This window comes from Vidua chalybeata, chromosome 5, assembly GCF_026979565.1.
Source record: "Vidua chalybeata isolate OUT-0048 chromosome 5, bVidCha1 merged haplotype, whole genome shotgun sequence".
Taxonomy (NCBI): domain Eukaryota; kingdom Metazoa; phylum Chordata; class Aves; order Passeriformes; family Viduidae; genus Vidua; species Vidua chalybeata.
This window is the reverse complement of record NC_071534.1, coordinates 32635209-32659356: the sequence shown is the minus strand read 5'-3', so window position 1 is coordinate 32659356 and position 24148 is coordinate 32635209. Positions and strand designations below refer to the sequence as shown.

Below are 24148 nucleotides of genomic sequence, written 5' to 3'. Positions count from 1 at the left end.
TATATAGCATGCTAATGAACATTTTTTTGTGAGTTTACCAAATGTTCTGTTTTCTCTGATTAGAAAATGTAAGAAATAGTAAAGGACAGCATCAGGGAAGTGCTGTTTCTTTATTTCATCTGATGCAAATAACGTCAATACTACATAATAAAAATGAAGAAATGAGGTCAGGTATAATTCAGCCTAGGAAATGACTGTAGTTTCCCCTGCCTACAAGTACTGTAAAGAGTTATTTCAAATACTTATGCCTTGCTGTTCATGTGTAAATATCAGCTATTTGTAACATTGCCCAGCCACGTCTCAAAGGTTATATCTATGCTGTAATGAGATGTGACCACAGCTAGTGTAAACATATCCAAACAGGCAGTAAACCTGCCAGTTTAGGTATCAGTATCAATGTTTAGCTGTAGCTCTGTGGTTTCAATGTATGGCAGATCCAGCTTGGATCCTGAACTCCATGCTGCCTGGCTGTACTGCTCCTGGCACAAATGCAGGTTTATATGAGAATGGTTAAAATATCACCTATGAGTGCAATGTAGACATTGACTAAGCCTTCCTTATTCACAGTTCATCAGAAGTGAGAAGGGATTAGTTGATTGCTTTGCCTGTCTGTAAAAGAAAAATTTGACAGCACTTGAATACTTGAGTATTTTCAGTCCTCTGCTCAGAAACCCCTTATATGATGCGAAGTCATCTGCTGATAGAGTTGTGTATTTTGGTTAGACAGTTGTATCATGCCATAGTCTAAAAGCTGTGATAGTAAGAGGCAAATGCAGGTGGTTACTGTGAGCTGATAGAGAGTGAAAAAGTAGATTTGGCAGATAAAATGCCCAGCAAAGTAGCATTTTAGTAGTTTGTCAGTCTGATTTTGTAACTCTCCTTCATATACTTTCTCACCCTAGGAAAATGACTGAATTTGTTGCTGCAGTAAGTGAGTTTTTTAATTGTGAACAAGCACATCCCATTTGTTTTTACTTTTTTTTTTCAAAACTAGCGCAGGAGAGGAAGAAATGAAGTAACTGAACAGCGATCCAGCACACCAGAATGATTATATGAAGCTCTGAGACTTAGAAGTTTAGTGACAGTATAAAACTTGTATTAAAACACTGGAATTCCTTGGAAAGAAAAGTGTGTATGCACTTGGTTAGTTAATGCATGTTCCATTTTTGTCCTTGGTGGAGATGCTCAGACATTATTAGTTGTCTACTTGCAATGAGCCAAATTTTGTGATCAAAAAAAAAAACCAACATGCTAGTTTTTGCCCAATAGTAGGATTGGCTGCAGCATTGTCTGGAAATTAAACTACTGGGTATTATGCTCCCAGGAGACAAGATGAGCTGTTTTCATCTACACATCTCAGTATGCACAGACTTGTGTGTACATGATCGTCTGGATTCTTGCCATATAAGCTGACATGCAGTGTCTTGTAAGATATGTAAAAGCAAAGACAGTATGTCAATGCGATGATATAGACATGACTGAGTTGACTTAAATAAATCTGCTTAAAATATCCTGTTAAACTTCTGCTGAATATTTACTAGCCCATGTACATTGTACCAAGGCTGGGTATAAGAAACCCCTAGCTAATGCGACCTGTCACCCAACTCTATTCATTATTGTGAATATTTCTATTATCCCTGGCTTTGACTATGCTAATTTTATTTTCTGTTTCTCATATAGTCAAGCAAGCCTGACTGGACTAGACTGGCTGCCAATCCTGCCAAAGCATTAGGAGATCAACAATTCAAACTACTCTTCAGTAATTAAATGAATTTATTTTTGTTTGCCTCTTTTTTCTAGTTTCATGAATTCTAGTGATAAATAGGCTATTTAGAGAGTGGGACAATGGGCTGCTTAGCCAAACAGTAGAGTGGAGAAGTGTTTTCCTTATTTTTAGGCTACTAAGAAGAGGCTGTCACTCCTCATTTCTCTGCTTTCCTCAACTCGTAGTAAGTTTCACCTCAATAGTATTTTCTTACTTCTGAAGATTGTGGAGTAGCAAGATAATTTTCCCTGATAGTTCTGTTTTTTTCTCTCATCTCCTGCAAAGAGCTTCTTCTGAACAAAAGCTGCTTCTGTCATAATCTAAAAAGCAATGAGTCATCCCTTGAAATACGGTATAACTGATAAAGAAATAGGAATCTGTGAAGACCAGCTAAAGCAAAAAGATGAGTGTTTTGTTCAGATCCATCTATATTCTGGTCTAGCAGGCTGAATGCCACTGATGGCTGAATGCTGTGCAACACTGAGCTGATGTGCTGTAGTCATAAGGGTATTTGCTGAGGCAAGCTTTTAGCATGGGTGCGTTCGTGTACTGTGACTGAACCACTTTGGAAATGGATTTGTCTCATTTGGTGATGATTTATTACCAAGTCCTCTGTGTTGTGATATGTGTATGATGATAATCTTATCCTCTGATGTTGGACTTTCAGGCAAACATGTTCAGCAGCTTCTCCATCTTCAATCCTCAGGGAAGAAATGGATGATAATCACCTCACTGGTAGTTTCTTCTGGTCCCTTCAGGGGTACCTTGCAGGCAATGCAGACAGTCGTGTTCTGCTGCGGGTGAGAAAGCCTCTACTCCTCCAGGCAGCCACAGCCTTTCTGCAGTTTACATTTCTCCAGGCTGTTTTTGTCAATCACTGACAATGTGGGAAAAATACTAAAAAGCATGAGCATGGATTATCTCTTAAAAAAACCTGAAAGTGCACCATGGGAGAGTCAAGTGAGAAGAAGGGGGTGAAGCTGCCTCCAAACTACCCTGTGTGTGCCAGCTTTCTTGGCTGCCTCACTCTGTGGCAGGCAGCTGCCATCCCTTGGCTGAAGGAGTCCTTGTGAGGACTTGGGATGCCTTAGCTGCATCTTTATTGGTCTTATTCTGCTGTTCTGGTTATGACTAGTATTTCAAATAACTTTAAAGTGATCCAAGCAGTACCTTGTTACAGTTTGTCAGCACTTGAGGGAGAAATATGCAAGACTGACTAATTTCATTTATGGATTCTGAAGTGGGTGTATGCATGTTTTGACCATAGGGAGGGAAAGCCACAAGTGTTTCTCTTTTCTGCCTTCAACTTAATGAGCAACCCAACTGATATAAAACAATTCTCATTATCTGAATGTTCTTTTATAGCAAAGGAAGCCTCCCAAAATGTAAGAACAAAGAAAGTTATAAGTGGGTGGTAGCTATCATGTCTTTTTCAGTTAGACTGAGGGTCATTCTGTGCTGATGATTACCTTGTGTTTAATATAAAATTGTAATGATACACAAAATAATTGTGCTTATTATGCCTCATTAACTCTAGTTTTCCCTATGGTACCAAAAATAAGCTTCAAAAAGCATAATCTTCCTCTGGGCCTTGCAGTCCACATCTGAATATGGAAGATCATTATCATATATTTCCAATACCTGGTACAGACATTGATTAAAGAAGTAGAAAATAGAGAGGCTTAAACTGCTAGACTGCCACAGAGGTATTAGTTGCTTGGTCATATTTACTAATGAAATGTTAGTCTCCTGGTGCCACTACATTTGCAAATAGGCTTTGAGGATCCTTCCAGGAAATAGTTGACACAAAGTGGATGCTTAACTAAAAATTCCCCTCAGTTCAGTGAGGAAAAACAGTTACTATATTTTGTACTAAGTTAGGTAGAAAAACTGTATTTCCCACAAACAAAAAAGGTGCAATAAAACATTATTTTCCATTATTATGATTTTTGGATCACTACTGGTGACTGCAAACCAAAGGAAATGAAATATTTTAAGGTACAGCATTCTTCAAATATGCTTATAATTAAGAGCTAACATTATGCTGACAAGATCTCCTCCAATACCTTTAGAGCTTCAGTAGCTATTGCTCTGACATACAGCTTGTTGTTCACTACACATTTTTTTGTACCTTCTAAGTATAGCAGTGTGTGTCCTAAAAAATATCACATTGGGCATTTAAAAATAGTTTGAGCCTTTGGAATTTGCCTTTTAGTGTTTTGGTGTGTATATTCAGGTTTTTTATGTGTAGCTCGTCAGTAAAACTCCAACTCATCTTTGGCTCAAAAGCCCAAAATAGTGCTCTGTACAGTAGTTATTTCTTTTTCCTTTGGCTCATTTTATGTCAACAATAATAAAATTAACAGTGTGGTTAATATAACATTGCACTGAATAGAAAATGTGGGTTTGGGGAAAGATGGCTTGAGAGGGAAAGTGATTTCTCAGTGCACAGATTGCCATATAAAACATCAGATTTTAAACATACAAAACCTGCTGATAAGTACACTTAAAAGTTGTATGTATTATCACTGTTAAGAAATGCCAGTCATATGAGCATACCATCTGGAGTTAGATATTCATGAATTAGTTGTAGTTTTGCTAATTAACTCTTCTTCAGTCTTTGAATAAACCACTTTAATCTCAAGTTTTCTCTCTGGAATGGAGCTCATATTACCATAAGATTAGATTTTTTTTTTTTTTTTTATGATTCATGGTTGTTTTAAAACCACTCTGTATTTCTAGCAGTATAATATCCCTCCTAAGCCAATATATACCAGAATATATAGTCATTATGGTATTTCTTCATGTTCTTTTTAGTTAATGTTTTTTGTAATTGTCAGAGAAGCATAGTAACAAGTAATCATCCATTTTCCCAATATCTTTGCCAAAACTTTCTGATACTTAAGTCTTTTTTCACTAAATGTTGAATGGGTATTTTCCTTGATTTCTATAATAATTTTCACCTTTAGCTACTTTTTAAAGAAGAAAATACTTTAAGTTATATCAACTTTCAGTGGTGTACAATTTTTCCAGCCACCAGAAAGAACCTTTGTAAGAGCTACTATATGACAGATGAAATTATCTTATTTAGGTAACAAAATCATAGGTTAGAATTACACATTAAAAGTACCATTTATAATATATAATAATGTTATATGGCTATATAAGTCTGTTATATAGGATTTATTCAGGATATACCATGATAAATCTGGGAGCTCTGTTCATAACAGAAACATTAGAATTTGAAGGATAAATGTCCTACAGGATTTTTCAAAGTTCTTAAAATAAATTGGAAATACTTTTTTATATCTGCAACTCTTAAAAGCTTGTTTTAGTTTAGGAATACTGCTCCCCAAATCAGTGTCCCTGCCCAGACTCTCAAATGCTTTTTCCATCTTGCAGGGGATGAGAGAATAACCTTTGGGTCTGGCCATGCCTGCCAGGGTAACTGGGACTACAGGCACCACCTTGCCTGGCTCCTGTAAAAAAAATTAACTCTCTTCTGGTTGGAACTAGGACACAGTATTGAAAGAGTTAGCTCAAATGAACCACATAAAATTGTTTGAAAGTTAAATAAAAAGCCTACTCCCTGAAAACAATGAGGGGCTCTCTAAATGGATGTTAGTGCTGCTCTGGATAATTAAACAATGTAGAAAGAATGGCCATTTGTAAGTTGTTTGGGAAACAGTCATAGTTATTTAGGGCACTTGAGCATGCCACAAGCAGCCCATCCTCAGGAAAACAGTCTGGTTATGCCAAATATGGCGCAGAGCTGAAGGAAGTGTTTTACAGTTCAATTCAAACTGAATTTATTCTGCAGTGACAGTGTTCTCTCTTCTAGCTCTTTAGAAGTGCTGTAATTTCCTCTGAAATTCAAGTCAGTGTGGGATGTGCTTCTTCTTCAGCAGGATACGAGAAAGCCTGATATTCTTCCTTTATATATTTGTAGAGGTCTGGAAACAAGGATTTATTGTTTCCCACTTTGAGTGTAGTACAACAGCATCTCTAATCTGTGAATTTTAAAGTGCAGGGGGATAGGAAAGAAACTATTATTAACTAACAGGCTTTTTAAAAGAAACAAACATGAGACCTTGAAACATGGGCAAGTCAGACTGTTACTTCTTCCCCTGTCTTCCCTGAAGCGCTCTGCAAAATCATTCAACAAGCTCATCTGGGCTAAAAACTACAGTGTAGAGGGAAAAAAAGCCCAAACAGGCTCAGTCAAGGGGGAATCAGCTTTGGTAAGATGAATTTTTGCAGCATATCAATCAAAATGGCATAAGTTTTGGGGTTTTTTTGCCAGAAAATAATACATTTTGTTTTTTAGTTTGAAAAAAGAGAGACCTTTGGTCCATATTTGTGTGTTCTGTGGAATTAGCCTGAGGTTTTTTTCAGAGAGAAAGAGTTACTTCTAATTAGATGAAAATGAGATTATCTGGATTGGTGCCCAAGCAGAGCATGTTTGTTTAAGTGCATTAGATAATAATCCAGTTGTTCCGTTATTTTGTCTTTTTTTCAAAATATGACAACCTGGGAATATTCCTCTTTATTTAAAACTTTTACAATTAATTACATGCCATCATTTTCCTATCTGTAATGGATTTTTTATTGATACATATTCAGGTCCACTTACATAAATCTGGTAGAGAAACTAATCTTTAAAATGGACAGTGCAGTAATCTACATATATACCTTTTTATACTACTTGTGGTAGGGTAAAGTCCCAATGTAGATAGATAAATACAAGTATTTTAAGATTTCAAATACCCCTCCTTTGTAACAGGGGGTCTTATTACTTAAGCCTTAACTGTTATCATTGCCAATCCTCATGCAACCAAAAAGTAAATTTGTTCCATCGAAAAGGAACAAATCCTCAGTTTTGATACCATTACAGTATGTTCAAGAGGCTTGCATATAGTTTTGTCTTAAATTGCAGAAAAGATCATGAAATAGAATGACTGAATTCTCATTGCCATTTCCTTCTCTCTCCATAGATTCTCTAGCACACTGAACTTTTCTTCAAGGCCTTAAAATACAGAAGGTATTTTGAATATGGACCATTAAAAATGCTAGTTAATAGTTGTAGTGTCTTTAATTGGTTTCACTGCTAAATGAAGGAAATAATTTTATGACCTACCTTCCTTCCTGCCACCTATATTTCCATTCCAGTGAGGACATGTATTGGCTGGCAAAGCTTCACAGGTTCTTGTCTTGCCTTTCTAAGTGATTTAAAGCAAAACAAGCAAAATCAGACAACTTGAAGTATTATGAAAAGCCTCCTACCTGGTATGAAGTAATTTGCATTTTCCAAGTCTGACGTAGTTCGTTTGAGCACGTGCGATGACTCTCTTGATTTGACAAACCCAAATGCCGATTTTCTTTTCCCTATGGCTCCTCTGGGATGATTCCAGGGTGCTGTGCTCACTGTTCCTCTTTTCTGGAAAGAAGCCAACAGTGATCCATCTACTCTTAGCTTGGAGGACCAGGGCTGACATTCCAGAGCACCCTGCCATTGCTGCAAGAGGCTAGCTTGCAGTTCATCACTTGGGACATAAGTGATAATTTTGAATGTAATTTTGAATGTATCCTAGATAATTTTTTAAAAGCTTACTGTTAAGAAGGTTACATAGTTTGAGAAATTTAGTACACGGTCACCTCTTTGCATAAGTCACTAAGGTTCATCCTGAGATGACTGGGGTACACACACATGTCCTCTTGTTCCACTTGTATTTTTCTGCTCCTTTCATGTTCCTGCATGATTTATATCCATTACCTTTATAAAATACAGTTCCTCATATAATGAGAGTTTCAGACCAGCACTGTTCACAGCTCTGTTCCTGACCATTGTGAAGTTAAATGGAATGGGAACTTCGTGGCAGTAATGTCTTATGGTGTTCACACAGTTGTCATGCACACTTAGCTAACAAAGCTGTGCAAAGGTGTGACTGGGCTCTGCTGTGAAGAGAACAGTGAGTAGATCAGATGTTAAAGGTACTGCAGTCAACCTTTTCTCATTGCTTTCCCTAACTTGGATCAGTTCAGTTGTCTGATTGGTACCATACTGTTCACAAGAATCATTTTAGCATGAGGGAAGCCATGACAAACTTGATTTGCTGTAGGGTGGTAGGTAATGGTGAAGCCAAAGAACACTGGCAGCTGCTCAGTCTCATCTCTCAGGTTCATTGAGCTGCCAGAGTCACTCTGCTATCCTTTGAGGAGGAAGAGTTGATTTTCTGTAATATAGAGGGTGAATGGGGTGTATCAGCAGTAGAACAGGCTATGCGTTCACATTAATTTATATCCGGGTTTCAGAGATGAGAAACAAAACCGAAGCTCTGCCTGCCAAATGTGGGTTGGTTAGTACCCACGGTGACATGTTGCTGGATAGCTTTCAAAGCAGTGCATAGTTTTCAATTCTGTTTTTCTTTCACCTGCTGTCATTACAAAAGCCCTGCAATTGATCAACAAATGAACTGTTGAACAAATGCTATAAATAACAACCTTAATAAATAGAAGAAGAATATGTAAAAGTTAAGAGGTGATAGATCTCTAATACAATCTGTCTCAGCATTGCCACATACCCATTGATATAAAAAAAATCAATGTGCAAAGTAGATTAAACACATAAATGATGGTTATGTAGAAACCATTAGCCCTTTAGGAAACAAGAAATTGGGCAATTTTGTGGTTAAGTTAGCAAACGGAAGTAACTTGATCAAAATGTTCTATTAACAAGTGAAGTTTTTAGAGGAAATTTATTGCAAATTATATGCATGAATTTATTATATATTTTGAAAAAAAAATCATTATTCCTTTGGAATAATAGGAAAAAATATTAACACCTTATACAAACTGCAGTACAGAAGTTAAGCAAAAACTGTCCCACTTTGCAAGTAGCAACCTGTAGCATTTAGATTATTTTTTCAATTCTCAAACTACTTAATAAACATGATCTATTTGATCTTCTTGCTGTCTTCGTGAGTGGTAGTGGCTCTGTATTGTAGTAAAACTGTTTTAGATGTTGAACTCTTTTCATTATGTTTTATGAGTGTGCAGTTGAACCTTCAGAGGTTTTCTTGGGGAAGCCTGTCATTTCTCTGTTGGTGAAACTGTTTACCCCTTGATGAAAAAAGTGAAGGCTTTTCTTTTGGGATCAGCATCGCTTCATCCTTAAACACTATTGAAGAAAAAAATTGAGATTCTAATTGTCATGCATTCGCTTCTTTTTCATAAATAAGTCAGAAGAAATGTGGAAGGATTTTAAACAGAGGGAATACAAACTTGAACTGCTGTTTCTAATTTCACAAGCTAAAGAATAATAAATAATACATAAATATCTGTAAAGCTGCATAGAGGTTTTCTTGGCTTGATGTGCATTTTTCTGTGAGCTAAAGGTTCTAGTTTAGAACTGCTGACAAGTTGATTAGAAATTACTGAGCTGTTCCCTAAATACTTCAGTCTGTGTTCAAGTAGTTTGTTTTACTCAAATAATAATCTAGTTCACGCTCCTTAAAGCATTCATCAATTTGTGGATTAACTTGTGTGAGTAAATCTGATGGTATAAGGTGAGAATAGTATTACCAAACCTCATCACTTTCATGTGAATAGTGAATGTCACATATTAATTTTTTTTAAGTCTTGCATTTTTTCATTAGTTTTCATAACATACAAGTATGTTTTCATAGCATACAAGGAAAGGCAGCATTTTCCTTTTCTTTGCTATGTTATTTTTAAATGTTTACTAGGATGTACTTGAGTGATTTAATAGGCAATTCTAGTTGGATTATTTCCTTTTCATGTTTCAGCAGAAGTGTTTGGACAACAGATATATTAATAGAATTGCAGTTTTCAAATAGATTTCATTATTACCTAATTTTTCATGGTTTATATAGGGTGTCAGGTAGGAATCAGAATTTAATACTTTGAGTTATCTTTGTTAATGATTTGCGATGTTAATTTTTTTTAAATTTAAAGTAAACTTCTTAATTAAGAAATCAATATACATGCATACATGCTTTTAACCCATCTGACTGCTCTTCTATGACACTTTGTTGCTTTATTATCTTCATTTCACTGAATAACATAGCATGATCTTTGATTCAGTAGAAAGGGAATGTATTATTTAAATTAAGATGTCTGTAGACATTCATTTCCATTTCTCACTTGTTTTCTTAGTTCAGTTGCAAGCTGAAAATTTACTAGTTTTCTTTAGAAAATGTGCTTCTTAAATTCAGGCAGATTAGATTAAACAATGTTGTTCTTGTTTTGTTGTTTGTCTTGCACTCTTCCAGAATGAAAGTGCTTAGAGAAGGTTTAATATACCAGCCTGGTATTTTTCAGTCTTCTTAAATCTTAATTGTCAGTTTCACTGAGATAGTTGAGAAGTTAAGCATGTTAAATGTGAAACTAACATTTGTTATATTCATTTTCATTTTGAAAGCAATTGAATGCCTGAGAACTTGACCTACTCTCACTGTAAGGTGTTGTAAATGCAATCTTTAAAGTTCAATAGAGGTCTAGTTTGATATGGCCAAAATTATAACACTCAAACAACTATTTCTTTTCCTGCTTAGTTCTGCATAATTTCTTCTACTGTTTATTTTTTAAAAATCCCAGACAACAAACAGAAGAACAAATCCCTTATAAAAGTTTCATTTTCCTGCATGGACATGTAACTAACATAGGACTTCTCAAGCATTAGGAGATTCTTCAGTTTATAATTGACTAATGATAAGGGTGATGAAATGGATTTAATTTTTAATATGCCCATTAATATTGAGTATGATCTATGGAAAATTAAGCAATTAAATAAAATTTGAATGGACTGACTGTTTCGTAGGTGAGATGTGAATGTTACATTTGTTCCCATGCTATGATTGAATATTATTTCTTAAAGACCTGTTCTATGCAGCTTCATCACCAACCAGATCTAGATCATTCTTCTAACTAGTTCTGTATTTAAATAGATGCGAATATTTTTATCAAATTTATATAGTTTGGATAAGTGAAAAGACCTTGGTTTCCATGTTTCCATTAATGATAAATTGTCAGATTATCATATTTTATGTTTGCTGTTTTCTGCTATTGTCACTTTTTCTAGTGTATCACATAAGGTTAATCATTCGCAGTTTTACAAGTTTAAACAGAAGTCTAAATGAAATCAATTTAAAATTAAATAATGTAGATTAATTATTGATATTAAAAACTTGATGCAGATTGTATTGCAAAATGTAAATTAAAATATTGTCTTTAAAAGTATGTTAACTCAGATAACGATTAGAGCCTACGGCATGAAATGAAGTGTGGAGGAGAAGCTATTACTCTGACCAGTGTTAACAGTGTTTCCAGTCTAATAGATGAGAAGATGGACTGAATCATCCTTGTATGCATTCTTGTATTTACTGAGCTTCAGAATGGTGGGGAGTGAAAAACTGTGTGGCAGGAAATCGTTATCAATAGATCACATGGTCATTTGATGTAATGCTCTGTTATGGGAGATTAGAGTGAAAACAAAAGTCCCTATAGATAATATGGAACATGCAGTTATGGGAAACTGGATGCTCATTTACTGCAGAAGCAAAATAAGGTTATATCTTCACAAATTAATTTAAAAAATAATGTATAACTCTGTGTTTTTCTTCCAAGGGTTAATGCCTACAGACTGGCTAGTCACTTTCATTGGTACTTCCAAACTGTTTTCTCTGTGTAAAAAGGGAAGAGTAGAAGTAATGGGGAAATTTCAGAATTCTGCACATTTGCTAGCCAAGTGTAAAATTGAGTGAACCTGAGAGTAGTTTTTGCAACTGTATTTCAAAATGATGAAAAATTTTGTGACTTTTCTTGATTTTTTGATAAATAAATATTGATAAATTATTTCTCATTAAATACTAGGCTAAAATGAATTGACTTACAGAAGTGATAGTTCATTTTTTTATGGAAATATTGCATGTATTTTCTTTTTTTGATTTACAGGATATGTTGTGCTCAGTTGAATAACATGGTTTTTATGAATTCTAAATCAATTTATTAATTTTATTTCCCAGCAATAGCTAGTTTATTCTCCTCAGAGAAAAATCTGTGCTTGCTGCCATTTCCATCCCTGTGGTAGGATGATTCTGCAACAAACAGCAGCTTGAAAGTGATGCAATTTCTGAGGAAAAAAATGCTTAAGTCAATTATCAACCTACATAGCAATGTTACATTAAAACTACCTTGAAATTTTGCATTAGTCAGAACTGATGCAAATTCTTAAAAAAAGAAAAGGGCTCAACCGAAGTATCGGAGTTAGTTGCTACTTAAGCTGATGTTTAAGTGCATCTGGGGGGGAAAATATTCTGATATATTGTGTTTGGTGGAAAGGAGGCACATCATCTTTCCATTGGTTTGTTTCATTAAAAAAAAGTGTGGAAATAGAACTTTTTAATGAACCAACTTTGCATCTGTAACCATAATGTGGTTTCTTTTTCATGTTCACACAGTAATTGTAATGCCAGTTAAATTGGCTTCCTAAATTCTGAGTAGCATAGGTTGTGTTTTCATAAAATGTTAGTTCCAATTCCTTTTTAAGTAGCTTTTGTGCCACTCAACAAAGCTGCAAATGGAACACATGTGTAGCTTTAAATATTTTTTTTTACCTAAAGTCCTTTATAGATGGGCTATAAAAGCATATTGTGTAACATAATGAATTGTATGGAAAGGGACCAAATGTTTTTTTAGTAGAAAAAAATGCATTTTAGTGATCTTTGTAGTATGTTTATATCCATATGGCATTTTTTTAATCCTAGTTAACTTACCTAACTGTTCTTTCAATTCCTGTGTCATATGTCAAATTTTAATACTAAAGTGAGGACCATGTTGTCATGGTTTGACATGGAAGTGAATTTTTCTTCAGGAAGTTGAGTCAAACCAATCAGTGGTCAGGTTTGGATATTGGCACCTGGAGTGACCACTGAAAGTATGGACACACCTCTGAGAACACAGGGGGTTAAAAGCAAGAACTCCCAGGGAAACTCTCTCTTTGGTTCCGGTCTTCAGAGTGTGCAGACCTCCCCTGCCCAGCCATGAGCTGGGTGGGGGAGGGGAAGCTATGCGGCCTTGTCCAGGTAGGCCAAGGGGCTGAAGGTCTGGAACCAAGCCAGCTCCTGTGGACGGAAGGGTGGAGAGAAGCGGAGATACCTTTGTTCCCCCCCCCAGAGAGAAAGAGAGCCTGACGGCACCTGGAGATTTGCTGGCAGAGGAGAAGCAGAAAGGGGGGGGATGATGCCCAGCGTAGGAGTCAAGAATGCTGGGCAGAGATTTCAACCGTCCAGGGAGTCTGAACTTTTAACCCTTTCCGGGAAATGAGGGCTTTGTAAAATATTACTCCTCCTCAATTTGTAGTGGAAGAGAGACAGTCCGGGACCTGAGATGTTAGAAGAAGGAATATTTAGGTGGGAGGAGATGATGAAGTAGCTTTTAGCTGGACTTTTCTTGTTAGCCATAGACTGAACCAAATTCTCCTGCAATAGAGACTGCATTTTAGGGGGATGCAGTGGTGACCCAAGGAGACCTGCTTCAGCAACCACCAGCACAGGAATGGCAAGAACAGAGAAAAGCTGAGGAGGGAATGGTGATGCCCTCTGTCTTCAGGAAGAAGATGATCTCTGTTTCTGGATCCTTGGCCCCAGGGGAAAATGGGGGGGACTGTAGTCCCAAGATGAGAAACTGAACTGTTGTATCTTTGGGTCCATGGCAAAGCATCCTTAAAGGAGCCCTATGGGCAGTCTGTCCATGCACGGTGGTGAGAGCACTGTGACATGGAAAGGAGAGTGTCACACTGGCAGATTTTCTCCGGGCGGTTGCCATGTGTGACATGGAAACACAGGAGGTGGCAACTGGGGGGTCTGTGGTGCAAGAGAGACTTCTCTCTCCCTTGATAGATTAAATATTGATTATCTGAAGGGTGGTAATTTGATCAGGAATCCCGTCTGATGTTTCATAGTGGGTGTTTTGGAAATTGGGAGGAGGAGGGGTGTTTTAGAAGGGTCTTCATCTTGGATTTAGTGTGTGTGTCTTGTGTAGTAGTAGTTTAATAAAGTTTTTTTCCTTTGTTATTAAGCTTGAGCCTGCTCTGTTCTGTTCCTGATAACATCTCGCAGCATTTATTTGGGAAGGTGATTTTCATGGGGGCGCTGGCATTGTGCCAGTGTCAAACCATGACACATGTCTACTCTGAAAAAATTTCTTGCTGTTTAGAGTCAATAGGTTTTAAAACAAAAAAAGTTAAAACTAGAAAGATGCCTCAGTTCCACATTTGACCCTGAATATTTTTATTTATAGGTTGTATGAAATAAAATGGTCCTTTTCCTTGGTTATAGTAATTTCTAGAGACATATTTTTGTAAAAACTTCCTTTTCCCAACTGAAAGCTATATGCATTCAGAGTGCATGTAAATCGCCGTTATGAAATGTGAGTCTCACAGTAAGATGCAGAGAACCAGAGAGCTAGGGGAAAAAAATAACCAACCTCACCTCCAATAAAAATAGTTCCTTTGTGGAGTTTGTCTCCCTAAGAAACTTCCTGATACTTGTATACTCTGTCATGTGTAATTGGATTGTAGCTCTTTATGAATACTGTTTTCTCCTCTTGACAGCATGGGGTAACCTTGGAAATGTTCTCAAGAGCCAGAGCAAGATTTCTGAAGCTGAAAGCGCCTATAGAAATGCCTTGTACTACCGCAGCAACATGGCTGATATGCTTTATAATTTGTAAGTATGTGTAGCTTTCCTGGGGTTGAATTGTCTTTGAAACCTGTTGTGAAGACATCTGCTGATTTACTTGCTGTAAACAGAGATGATGTTTTTTGTTGCTTTGTAATAGTCATTTCATTAATTATGCTCCTTAAACAATGGGGTGGACAGGATTTTTTCTTGGTCAACATTATTGTATATTCATGTGATGGGTGTGGGCAAGGTAAACCTACAAATCTGTTTGCTTCAAAAGAAGAAAAAACCTCCTACACTAAACAAAGTACCAATAGATGACTTGTGAGCTGTAGCCCTCCATCTGTTTGAGACTCAATTAAATTGTGAGGTGTTATTTAGACTTCTTTTTTAAGTCTGAATAACACTTGATGAGCAGAGTGGGTGTAAGCACTTCTAAGCATAGACCAATGCCCTTCTGTTAGCTCCAGAGGTCTGAAATGTTAAAACAGCAAATTCCTTTCCTCCTTTGACTGACTGCAGAGCAGCATAGGTTACATAAAGTTTAATTACTTGAACCCTGTTGTAGGTGAGTAAGAGGATAAATTACATGAGCATCAAAATAATTATTCATCCGGGGAAAAGATTTCCCGTCCCATTAATGTACCAAATAATTTAGATGGAAGTGAGCACCGTGCTGTGCCAAGCTTCGCACTGAGGTGGGCTGGTGCCTTGTGTCCCATGGGGAGAGACTGATTCCCTGGCTGTCCCCGCTCAGTGCTGCTTCTCCTGCTGCCCCTCCTCCCCCTCCTGCCGTGACCCAGCCAGCACAAGCCCTCGGAGCAGGGCTCTGCTCCACAACAGGCTGGTCACCTCCACCAACCATATGCTCTTGTTTTGTGATGTGTGTGCAGGACAGAACCCAGGTGACTGTCATTCCATAGGTAGCCATTGGAAAATAATATCCTGCATGCAGCAGAAAAGCATGTCTGTAAGGTAGACAAAATGTGCAAAAACGACATTCAAATAGTAAGCCTCTTCAAATAAATCAATCATTCAAAAAATAACGTTCTGCCTGTAAGTCCAGTTTAAAATGAATACTTATATGTGAAAATGAAATTTATCTTAATAGTATTTCTTTACTTTTTTCCTTGTTTAAAAAGGAAGAAGTTGACCATTTCATTAATTTGCCTTGCAGTTAAGCAAATGAATTTATGAAACTCAATATAATTTAATGATAGAATTTATTTTCCAGAATGACATCCATATTTCATAATATGTGTATTTTTACTAATCAGTTAGTTTACACAAATACATGTATGCACAGAATTTCCCTCTCTCTTAGGCAATGAGGAGTATGAAAAATATATTTTTAAGAGGAATCTTCTGCTCACGTTTAAAAAACAACTTCAGAAGATTGTAGGAAATAAAGTGACAATATTGAGAAATATATTTCCTATATGCTATTCATTTTGAAGGTGAAAATTGTAACAATTAAAGTTTTTGTATGCCTGTACAGTACTTTTGTCTCTTACTGTGTTGTAGAGAGAAGCTGAAGTTAATCCCAGGGTAAGAAGAGGAAAGGGGGCTGGATGATAAAGACAGGGACATAAAAGAAATCAGTCTTTTCACTGTTGTCAGAATAAATTGCTAGTCTTCCAGTTTTCCATTGATACACAAAATATATGTCTATAAACCTTCATCTCTGTTTTTGAACAGAGAAGTTTTTGAAATTCTATTGTTTTGTGGAAGTATTTTAACTAAAATGCTGGTTGGAATATATAGGGCATAAGAAGTGAAGTTTAATTCTTAGCCTTTCTACTACTACATTGAATACAATACAATCCCTTATTTTAAACACAAGCTTTACAAAACCTTCAGTTATTCAACAGTAGTTGAAAAAGCTTACATCATTTTTTTCTTCTTGTAGGCTTTGTCAGTGTTGGATGCTTCAATATCCAGCATGAAAAATAGATGATAAATGAAGTGTCCTTTGATAGTACACAGATGAATCAATTCTTTTAAGCACAAACCCTCAAGAGCTCCTTTGCAAGTTAAACCCATCCTTGGCATGTAGTTCTGTGGGAGCCTTTTACAAAAATCCTCTGTAATGGAAAATGTATCTTACATGTGCTTACAAGAGGCCAGTCAGTTTTGCTGTTTCTGGTTTTCAGTATGTGCCTTTGAAACAGCAAAAATCACTCCATGGAACTCCAGGAAAAAAGTATCTTTACAGTTATTTAGAAGCACTGTATGTATTTCACATGTTCATTATTGTTTCTAAGCACCTATGCCTCAGTATTTGATGCAAATTAATTGGCATGTGCTGCTCAGTGTTCACTCATAGCAGTAACAAATCCAAGTGCTCTCTGCTGAGGAACAAATTATTAAGGTTTAACTCACAGTTTTAATGGATAACAATCAAAGAGAGAAACTACATAAGCAGAAGCTCTTGATCTCTTTACATCTTTTTCAATAAATTGAAATGTGAGGTTAGCTTAGAAGTTAACTACTGACCCAAAGAATTTAGCAGACTAGATGAATGGCTGAATTCAGTGCTGTATTTTTGTTTTTTGATTTATACCTTATAGCTTTAAGTTACAGCTGCTTTTGCCATTAAAAAAATTAAAATGCATTAATACATAACTACATAATCTACATTTGAAGGTTTGCCTGATTATGAACATCTTATATTTGTGTTCTCAAAGCTATGTAGCTCTACTGATTTCAACTAAATTTCATAGGGTAGTAAATCAGCATAAAATGACCTATCTTTCTCTGCTTTTTTTTAACTGAGAAAATAATATATTTTAATACTGTGAAGTACCAAGGACAGAGCTGTAGAGAAATGATAGTTATTCTTGCAAACAAGGCAATGTTCAGTAGATTAAGTACAAACTATTTTAGCTTGCTTTGGCTTTTCAGTCTTTGTTACCTTATGGTAGTTACCTAAAGCTTGTGGGTTTTTTTGTATTGTTTCAAGTTTCTTATAACTAGTGTCTAAAGTAAAATTATTTATCAGTTAAAAGACAGCTTTGCATATGTTATTTCACTTGTGTTTAGGCCTGGCTGTGCTTCAAGTATTCTTTTGTCATCCCTATTAGTAATCTGTTACCTTGAGTTTCTCATGTGATTATAAGAATGTTCTCAATCTGACATAAATATTGAATGTTCCTTTAAAATTATGCTGATTACTTTAAATGTTGTAATTTTGGAGTATACAGCGTCCTATAAAAGGTGAATTTCTAGCAATCAGCTATCCCCTTGCTTTTCTCCTGAAGTGTCTCATTTTGCCTGTACTGATATAGGACTGTGTATATAAGTTTGTTATTTAAATAATTTAATTTCTTTGAATAATTTCCATAAACTTTACATTGGAAAACTTAGGGTATTATATCAATAAATGTGGAATTTTTTAATGTTTTTGTTAGAAATTTCAGCCACTATTGCAGACTACCTACCCTAGAAAGTCTAGGATTGCAGTGTTTTACAAGCAAAGTTTAATTCTGCATCCTTAAGTAAAAATCAATATGAGCAAAATTATTCCTTGTCTGTTGTTGTTAGGCTTTATATATTGGAAAATGTGTTCTCTGCCTTTTAAGGGTGCTAGCATAAAAAATTCCTTATCAGAGACAAAAAACTCTAAAAGCAGGCTGACATACAAATCTGTGCTGAGCTGTAGTTGAACCTTTCCTAGACAAAGTTCCTGCAGCAACCACCTAGTAGGAAACAGGTCAAGGTTATTGTTCCTCTTCCTTGATAGCCCAGAAGTTTTTATCATTCAGGATGTTGAATTAAAAAGCAAAGAGGATGTGTCATCTGGTGTCTAAGTACTTGATTGTTGTTTTTCTCAGCTATGAATGCAAACTTGTTGCAAACCAGTTCGGAATTAATCTCTGCTTTGCCAGATAGTTCTTCCTCTGTCACAGACAGCAGCTAAAATGTGTGTCTTGCTGTAACCAAAGATGTGTTGATAAAATCTTTCTGTGTTGTCAGTGTGGCTGTTAAGGTAGTACCCAATGGTTGCTTAAGTAACTGGTTGTTTCCTGCTGTGCAAAACTCTGCTCTGGGACACTTTGTAGGGCCTATATGAAGTACAGATAGTTTACAAAGTTATATTGAGAGGTGAAGGGTATTCTGTGACCTAACTATTCAATTACATGTCTCAATATTTGAAATTGTGGGCACAGTCCTTACATAGAATTCCACCATTTTATAAAATTAGGAAAAAAATGGTTTGTGTCTGCCATTCAGTTTCAAAAAAGACCGCTCTTGTAGGAAGTTCTGTCCAGCTCTCTGTCTATATTGACTGCTGGGACACATGAGAGGGAATAGGCATCTGGTTCTAGGACTGCAAACACAGCACAGCACGGCCCATTGTCCAGAGGAGCGAGAAAGACAGGAGCAGTGCAATTCCTCATCCTCATAGCTGCCCTCCCTCTGTCAGTAAAAGGGATTGTGCAAGGTGATGTGGTCCTGAAAGGGTAGTATTCCCAACCAAACTATACGAGTAACAGAAAAAAAAAAATGGGACTATATTTTCTAATCAATTTGGGAAAGCTGTTCCCCAGATCTGGGAGAACATAACAGTTTTACTACACTCTCTGAAAGACTAGAGGTTGTTTTGGGGGTGATTATATAGTTTTGTTTTTTGTTTTTTTTTTTTTTTTAGTACTGGAGTGAAAGATAACTTAGTGAGTTCTGCAAAGGAAATTGTTATTCTCTGTATGTTTGAGTTCTTATCGATTAAAAAAGTATGTTTTGTGGTAGCATCCATACCTACCTTTCTACCCACTAGTCTTGCAACTGACAATTAAAGAGTTGCCTTAGGCAGAGCAGCTCCGTTCTTGCTGTGTGACTGGAGATACATCTGCGTAGGGAATTGCACCATTAGCTTTCGTTCTCCCCAGCTGCATGCAGCTCTTGGGAGCCCGGCTGTGGCATAGCTTCCACATGCTGCCGGGGTTTTCTGCCGTGGGTTCCCGGATACAGTTCCATGTCTCAGGCGCGTGGGCTGGCTAGCCGCTGTTACCGTGCGCTAGGGATCCGGCAAAGAAGTAAGGAATTTGTCCATTTACTCCGTGCTTGGCAGGAACGGTTTATTGGTCATGTGGCGCGGGTAGATGGAAAGTCACAACCGCTCCCGGCACTCGCATGGGAGAAAATGGTGCCTGGGTCCCGGCGGGGTAGGATTTTATGGAGGGGCGGGGCAAGAGGATCCACGGCCTGCCGTCCAATAGGGGCGGCTGCCGTGGCAGTGACGCCAGCAACAGCGACCAACCAGAGAACCCCGCAGGGGTGGGCACTGAGCCTCGGGCTGAGTGGGATCGTGTGGATTGGGGTGGCAGGCACGGGGTTTCCTGGGGCCAGACGGGGGAGTAGTTACAGGAGCAGCAGAGGGGGAAAATCCAACGGCAGGCAGCTTGGGGCCAGAAACCATGGGGGGGGGTACGACGCAGTGGAAGCGCGGGGGTACACAGGACTCGGCTAGCTAACACAAATAAGAACCCCTAAAACCCAATCCCAGGATGCAACAGGGACTAACACAGGATTTTCTTCCATTCCTTTCTTTGTTTGCCAGTGCAGCATTTAGATAGATACAGTCTTTTGTAGATAGTCCCACCTGAAATCAATACAATGAATGTAGCTTGAGGCCCAGAAGAGCCGCCATCATGGCAAAGTAATAGCTATCAGCCCCTGTATTAGTTGTTATATACCAGTAAACAAAACTGATTAAACTGTTTCAATGTTGTACCTCGGTTGAAAATGTTATAAATATTTCACTAACACACATTTAATTTAACAGTTGCAGTTCCTGTGTATTGTACTTGGCCAGTTTATGCCAGTTTTAGTCACTGAGGAGTCTGCTTTGTAAGCAGACCAGCTGACTAGAATGGGACTAACAACAGGAAGAACTTATTATGAAACTTGAGAAGGACCATAGGCAGCCATCTACTGCTTATTTATATACTATAACTGCTTTCTGTTCTCTGAAAACATTTTTATGCCATTAATATTTAGTGACTTTTGGTCAAAACCAAAGCCGAAGAGGAAGACAGGAAGATTTTTCATTGTTGGTGAAGCAAAATAGGTAAAAGTTGGCAGCTAAAGAACTCAGGAAGGTTGCAAACATCTCATTTGTGGGGGAGGTGTTTTCCTGCATGAACTAAATGAGTAATTCCATCTACAGGAATAATGCACATCATTTCCAGATAGCCAGAACTTGCTTCTCGTTTTTTAAAAAATTTTCTTTCTATTTAAAAAACAGGATTCTGAGCCACTTCCTAAGTCATTGGGAGAACTCTGCTACTCCTGCAAGCAGTCAGCACAAATCTTCCATTTCATAAATGATTAACACCCCATTTAAAAGTCACTGGAAGTAATGCAGACAAAAAAACCCTATTATAAAGTTCCAGAATCTTCCTACTTACTGTAGTTAGAACTTGTCTCCTAATTAATCCTAAATTAATTCGTGGACAGTTTATAACTGTCCACTGTGTGTCTTATGGTTTAAGTAGCTTTTTCTTTTCCAAATACTTTTATCTTTATGTATTTATCTATCTGTATTTCACAGAATCAAAGAATGTGTAATATTGGAAGGGACCACCCAACCTCCCTGCTCAAGCAGGCTCATCCCAGAGCACATGGCACAGGATTGTATCCTTACGATTTCTAAATATCTCCAGTGAGGGAGACTCCACAACCTCTCTGGACAATCTGTTCCAGTGTGTGGTCACCCGCACAGTGAAGGTCATCTTCCCCATATTCATTTACTCTTTCATGGTACTTGTCTTACTAACAACAAACAATAGAAGCCACATTTTTCCAGTTCTGTCAGTAAACTGGCTTTGCACAGAAATTGCATATTTCATTTAACATCTTCACTTGTCTGCCTTACAACTGGGAAGGTGAGCTGGAGAGAATAAAAAGTTTTGGAAGTATCAACTTGAAGCAACTGTTCCTGCCTTGTGGATTTTTGTGGGGGCATTTTGGTAGTTAGGCTTTTTTAGTTAGTTCGGCATTTTTAATAACTGTAGAAAGTTAAAAGGGCCAGAAAGGCTTTAAAGTTTCCATCCAAGTTTATCACTGGAACTTACTCTTTTTTATCAAGCATCCTTTACTTCAAGGATGTCCTTTCCTTCATTCATCCTTGAGTAAGGAAAAAGGAAGGCTTTATGTCTTTGTAACCGCAAGAGTTAGGTACATACTCAACATGTGTCAGTTGCTCTGCTCCACCTCTGGCTTATGTCCAATGCTTCTCACTGTATTGATGCCTTTGTGGTCTTTCTGGTCCTTCTCCCTTTTGCCAAAAATCTCCAAGGAGGAGCTATCATTTTGCATTCAAGCAAAGAAGCAAAAGGCATGTCAAGAACAGATCTGCTCTTGGCTATAGTGGATGCTTGCTTATACAGCCAAGTGCCCTGGCCATGGGGAAGGTGAGATACTGGCATCTGCAGTGCCTGCAAGGTGTGAACTCCAGTTCAGGGATGTTCTTCTACTGCATCTAGAGAAGTCAGCTTTTTCCTGACTTAGTTTAACCTCAAACTAGAACTGGACACTCATAAATCTAGTAATGTTTGTACTGCCAGAAGCTACAGTGAAAACTAGTGATCAATCAGGACCAATTTCACAAAGAGAAGAGGCAGTTTCATGCCTTGGTAAGATTATATTCTTCTTTTTCTTCTCCAAACTCATAACAAATACAAATAAAACACTAATTGTTAGGTGGAATTCAGCACTCAGTCCTTCATCTGAGCTGCTTGGGTTATATATATGAGGAAGAGAGAGAGAGAGACATATGCTGACAGACTCACAGTTAATGGAACAGCTTTTAAAAGAAAAACGTCTTTTGGAGGAGAAGTTTAAAAAAACCCCACCTCAAAATCTCAAGTAATAAATCAAAAGTGTCAATATTAGAGCATGTAGTGAATATAAACGATTAATTTGTAATAATTGCAAATAAAAGTTCTTCTAATCACAAAACCACAAATGTTGTACACTTACCAAAGTAATTTGTTTCAGTGAAGTTGACCAATTACTGTATTACTTCTCCCAATATGTTACATTATTTATTCCAGAATTAAAATAAGAATGGAATTTCTTAGATAAATTGTTTCAAAATCATGTGTGAGAATGTTTTTGCTTTTTAAAAAATTAAGAAGCAGCTTAAATGTCAGACCATACACCTAATTTTTTTCTGTTAATTCTCCCGCTATCAATATATAGCAAACAGGATCAAAATACCATACTTAATCTTCCTTGAAGTAAGTGTATAAAAATTTTTACAGTAAACATAATTCAGCTTCTAGAAAATTCAGAAAATGTTATTTCTATCTTGATGATTATACCTCTTGCCACTTGCAAGATACTTGACAGTAGTTACAAACCTTCGTGCCAAGCCAAAAAATATCCTGAATGTATTCTCTCATTTCTTACTTTACTGCAAGTACCTACTAAATGTAAGTTCTGTTAATATTAAAAATTATTTACTGTTGTAGTGCATAGCTACACAGATGGAGCAAAAAGCTTTGTGAATTTGAAATGGGAGTTTCTGTTTCCTAACCTAAAGCTGGAGTTTCTATTCTGTATTTTTACGTGTATTCACCCTTCCCCTGAAGCTATTCCCATTTGATTGTACCTATAATGTATTCATACTGGGTATCGTTCTATTGGTTTCACCTTATCTCTTATTTTCCCCTGTAAAAACTGTAACTCAACCCCAGAGCGGGGTCACTTGTATGTGCGGCGTTCAAGCAAATACAATCTACTTCAGACTGCACAACAAGTGTCCAATCTCTTGAGTCTCTTTATCCTGGTCATGATCGTGCTCTCTAAATAGCTCTGTCTGTATCAAACGAACCACAAAGGTGTTTGTCACTTCTCTCCTGCTGCTCCCGGAAGCACCTGGCCAGCGCCCCGGGAAAGAGGAGCCGGGCAGAAACAAGGAAGTCGGAGAGAGAAAGCGACAAGTGGCGCTGCAATGTGTGGCCCTGATACGGCAGCTGTTTTTAAAGCACAACAGGTAGTGCCCCGCTCGGAACTCCTCCAGACGCTGTTTTCCACTGCCATCACTGCCGAAGACAGCCGCTGACGCCGCCACCGCTGAGCCGTCAGCGCCACAGTCAAACCGGAGGGGAGAAGTTCCTGGACCATGCCGGTCCTGGGGGTTCATGCCTCTCACGCCCGCCGGCAGCTCTACTGCCACTGAGAAACTGTTCCAGCTCCTACCCGGTTCCGGGTTTCCAGCGGAGTGAAGACACAGCTTCTGCACACCCCAGAAGACGACTTCAGACTGGGAACCGCTGTTGTTTTTTGTTTTCTAAGGGTCGACGGATCAGTAATATTCAATACTAGCACGGGATGGCCCCGGCTAGTGGATCCCGGTGGAAGCACCCCCATTCCCACGGAGGGAAAGGGCACATGAGCGCACAGCATGCAGGGTGCCGCCGTCGGTTTTTAGACCTTTTCAGTTTTTTTTCCTTTGTTTTTTTCGGCAGCAGGCGGGTGAGGCTTGCTGGCGGGCAGAATGCGTGGGAAATTGTCCGCACAGCATAAAGAGATTTATAACCAAGTAAAAGTAACCCTGACAGAGTCAGGAGAAAGTTTTTCTAAAGGTTTTGTGAAAAAGTTTATAAAATGGCTGATTTTGAAGTTTCCAAATGTTTCAGTTCAGGATGTGAGGCAGAAAGTTTTTTGGAAGGGG

General features: G+C 37.6%; 1 protein-coding gene across 5 annotated transcripts in view; it reads left to right on the top strand.

Annotated features, from left to right (window-relative positions):
* TMTC2 (transmembrane O-mannosyltransferase targeting cadherins 2) overlaps positions 1 to 24148 on the top strand; it is a 238626-nt gene that overhangs the window by 137362 nt on the left and 77116 nt on the right. For all 5 annotated transcript variants that reach the window (XM_053942254.1, XM_053942257.1, XM_053942258.1 and 2 more), the window contains one exon: positions 14397 to 14511. In XM_053942254.1, coding sequence (XP_053798229.1) covers positions 14397 to 14511 — 115 coding nt within the window. The remainder of the gene's footprint in view (positions 1 to 14396; positions 14512 to 24148) is intronic.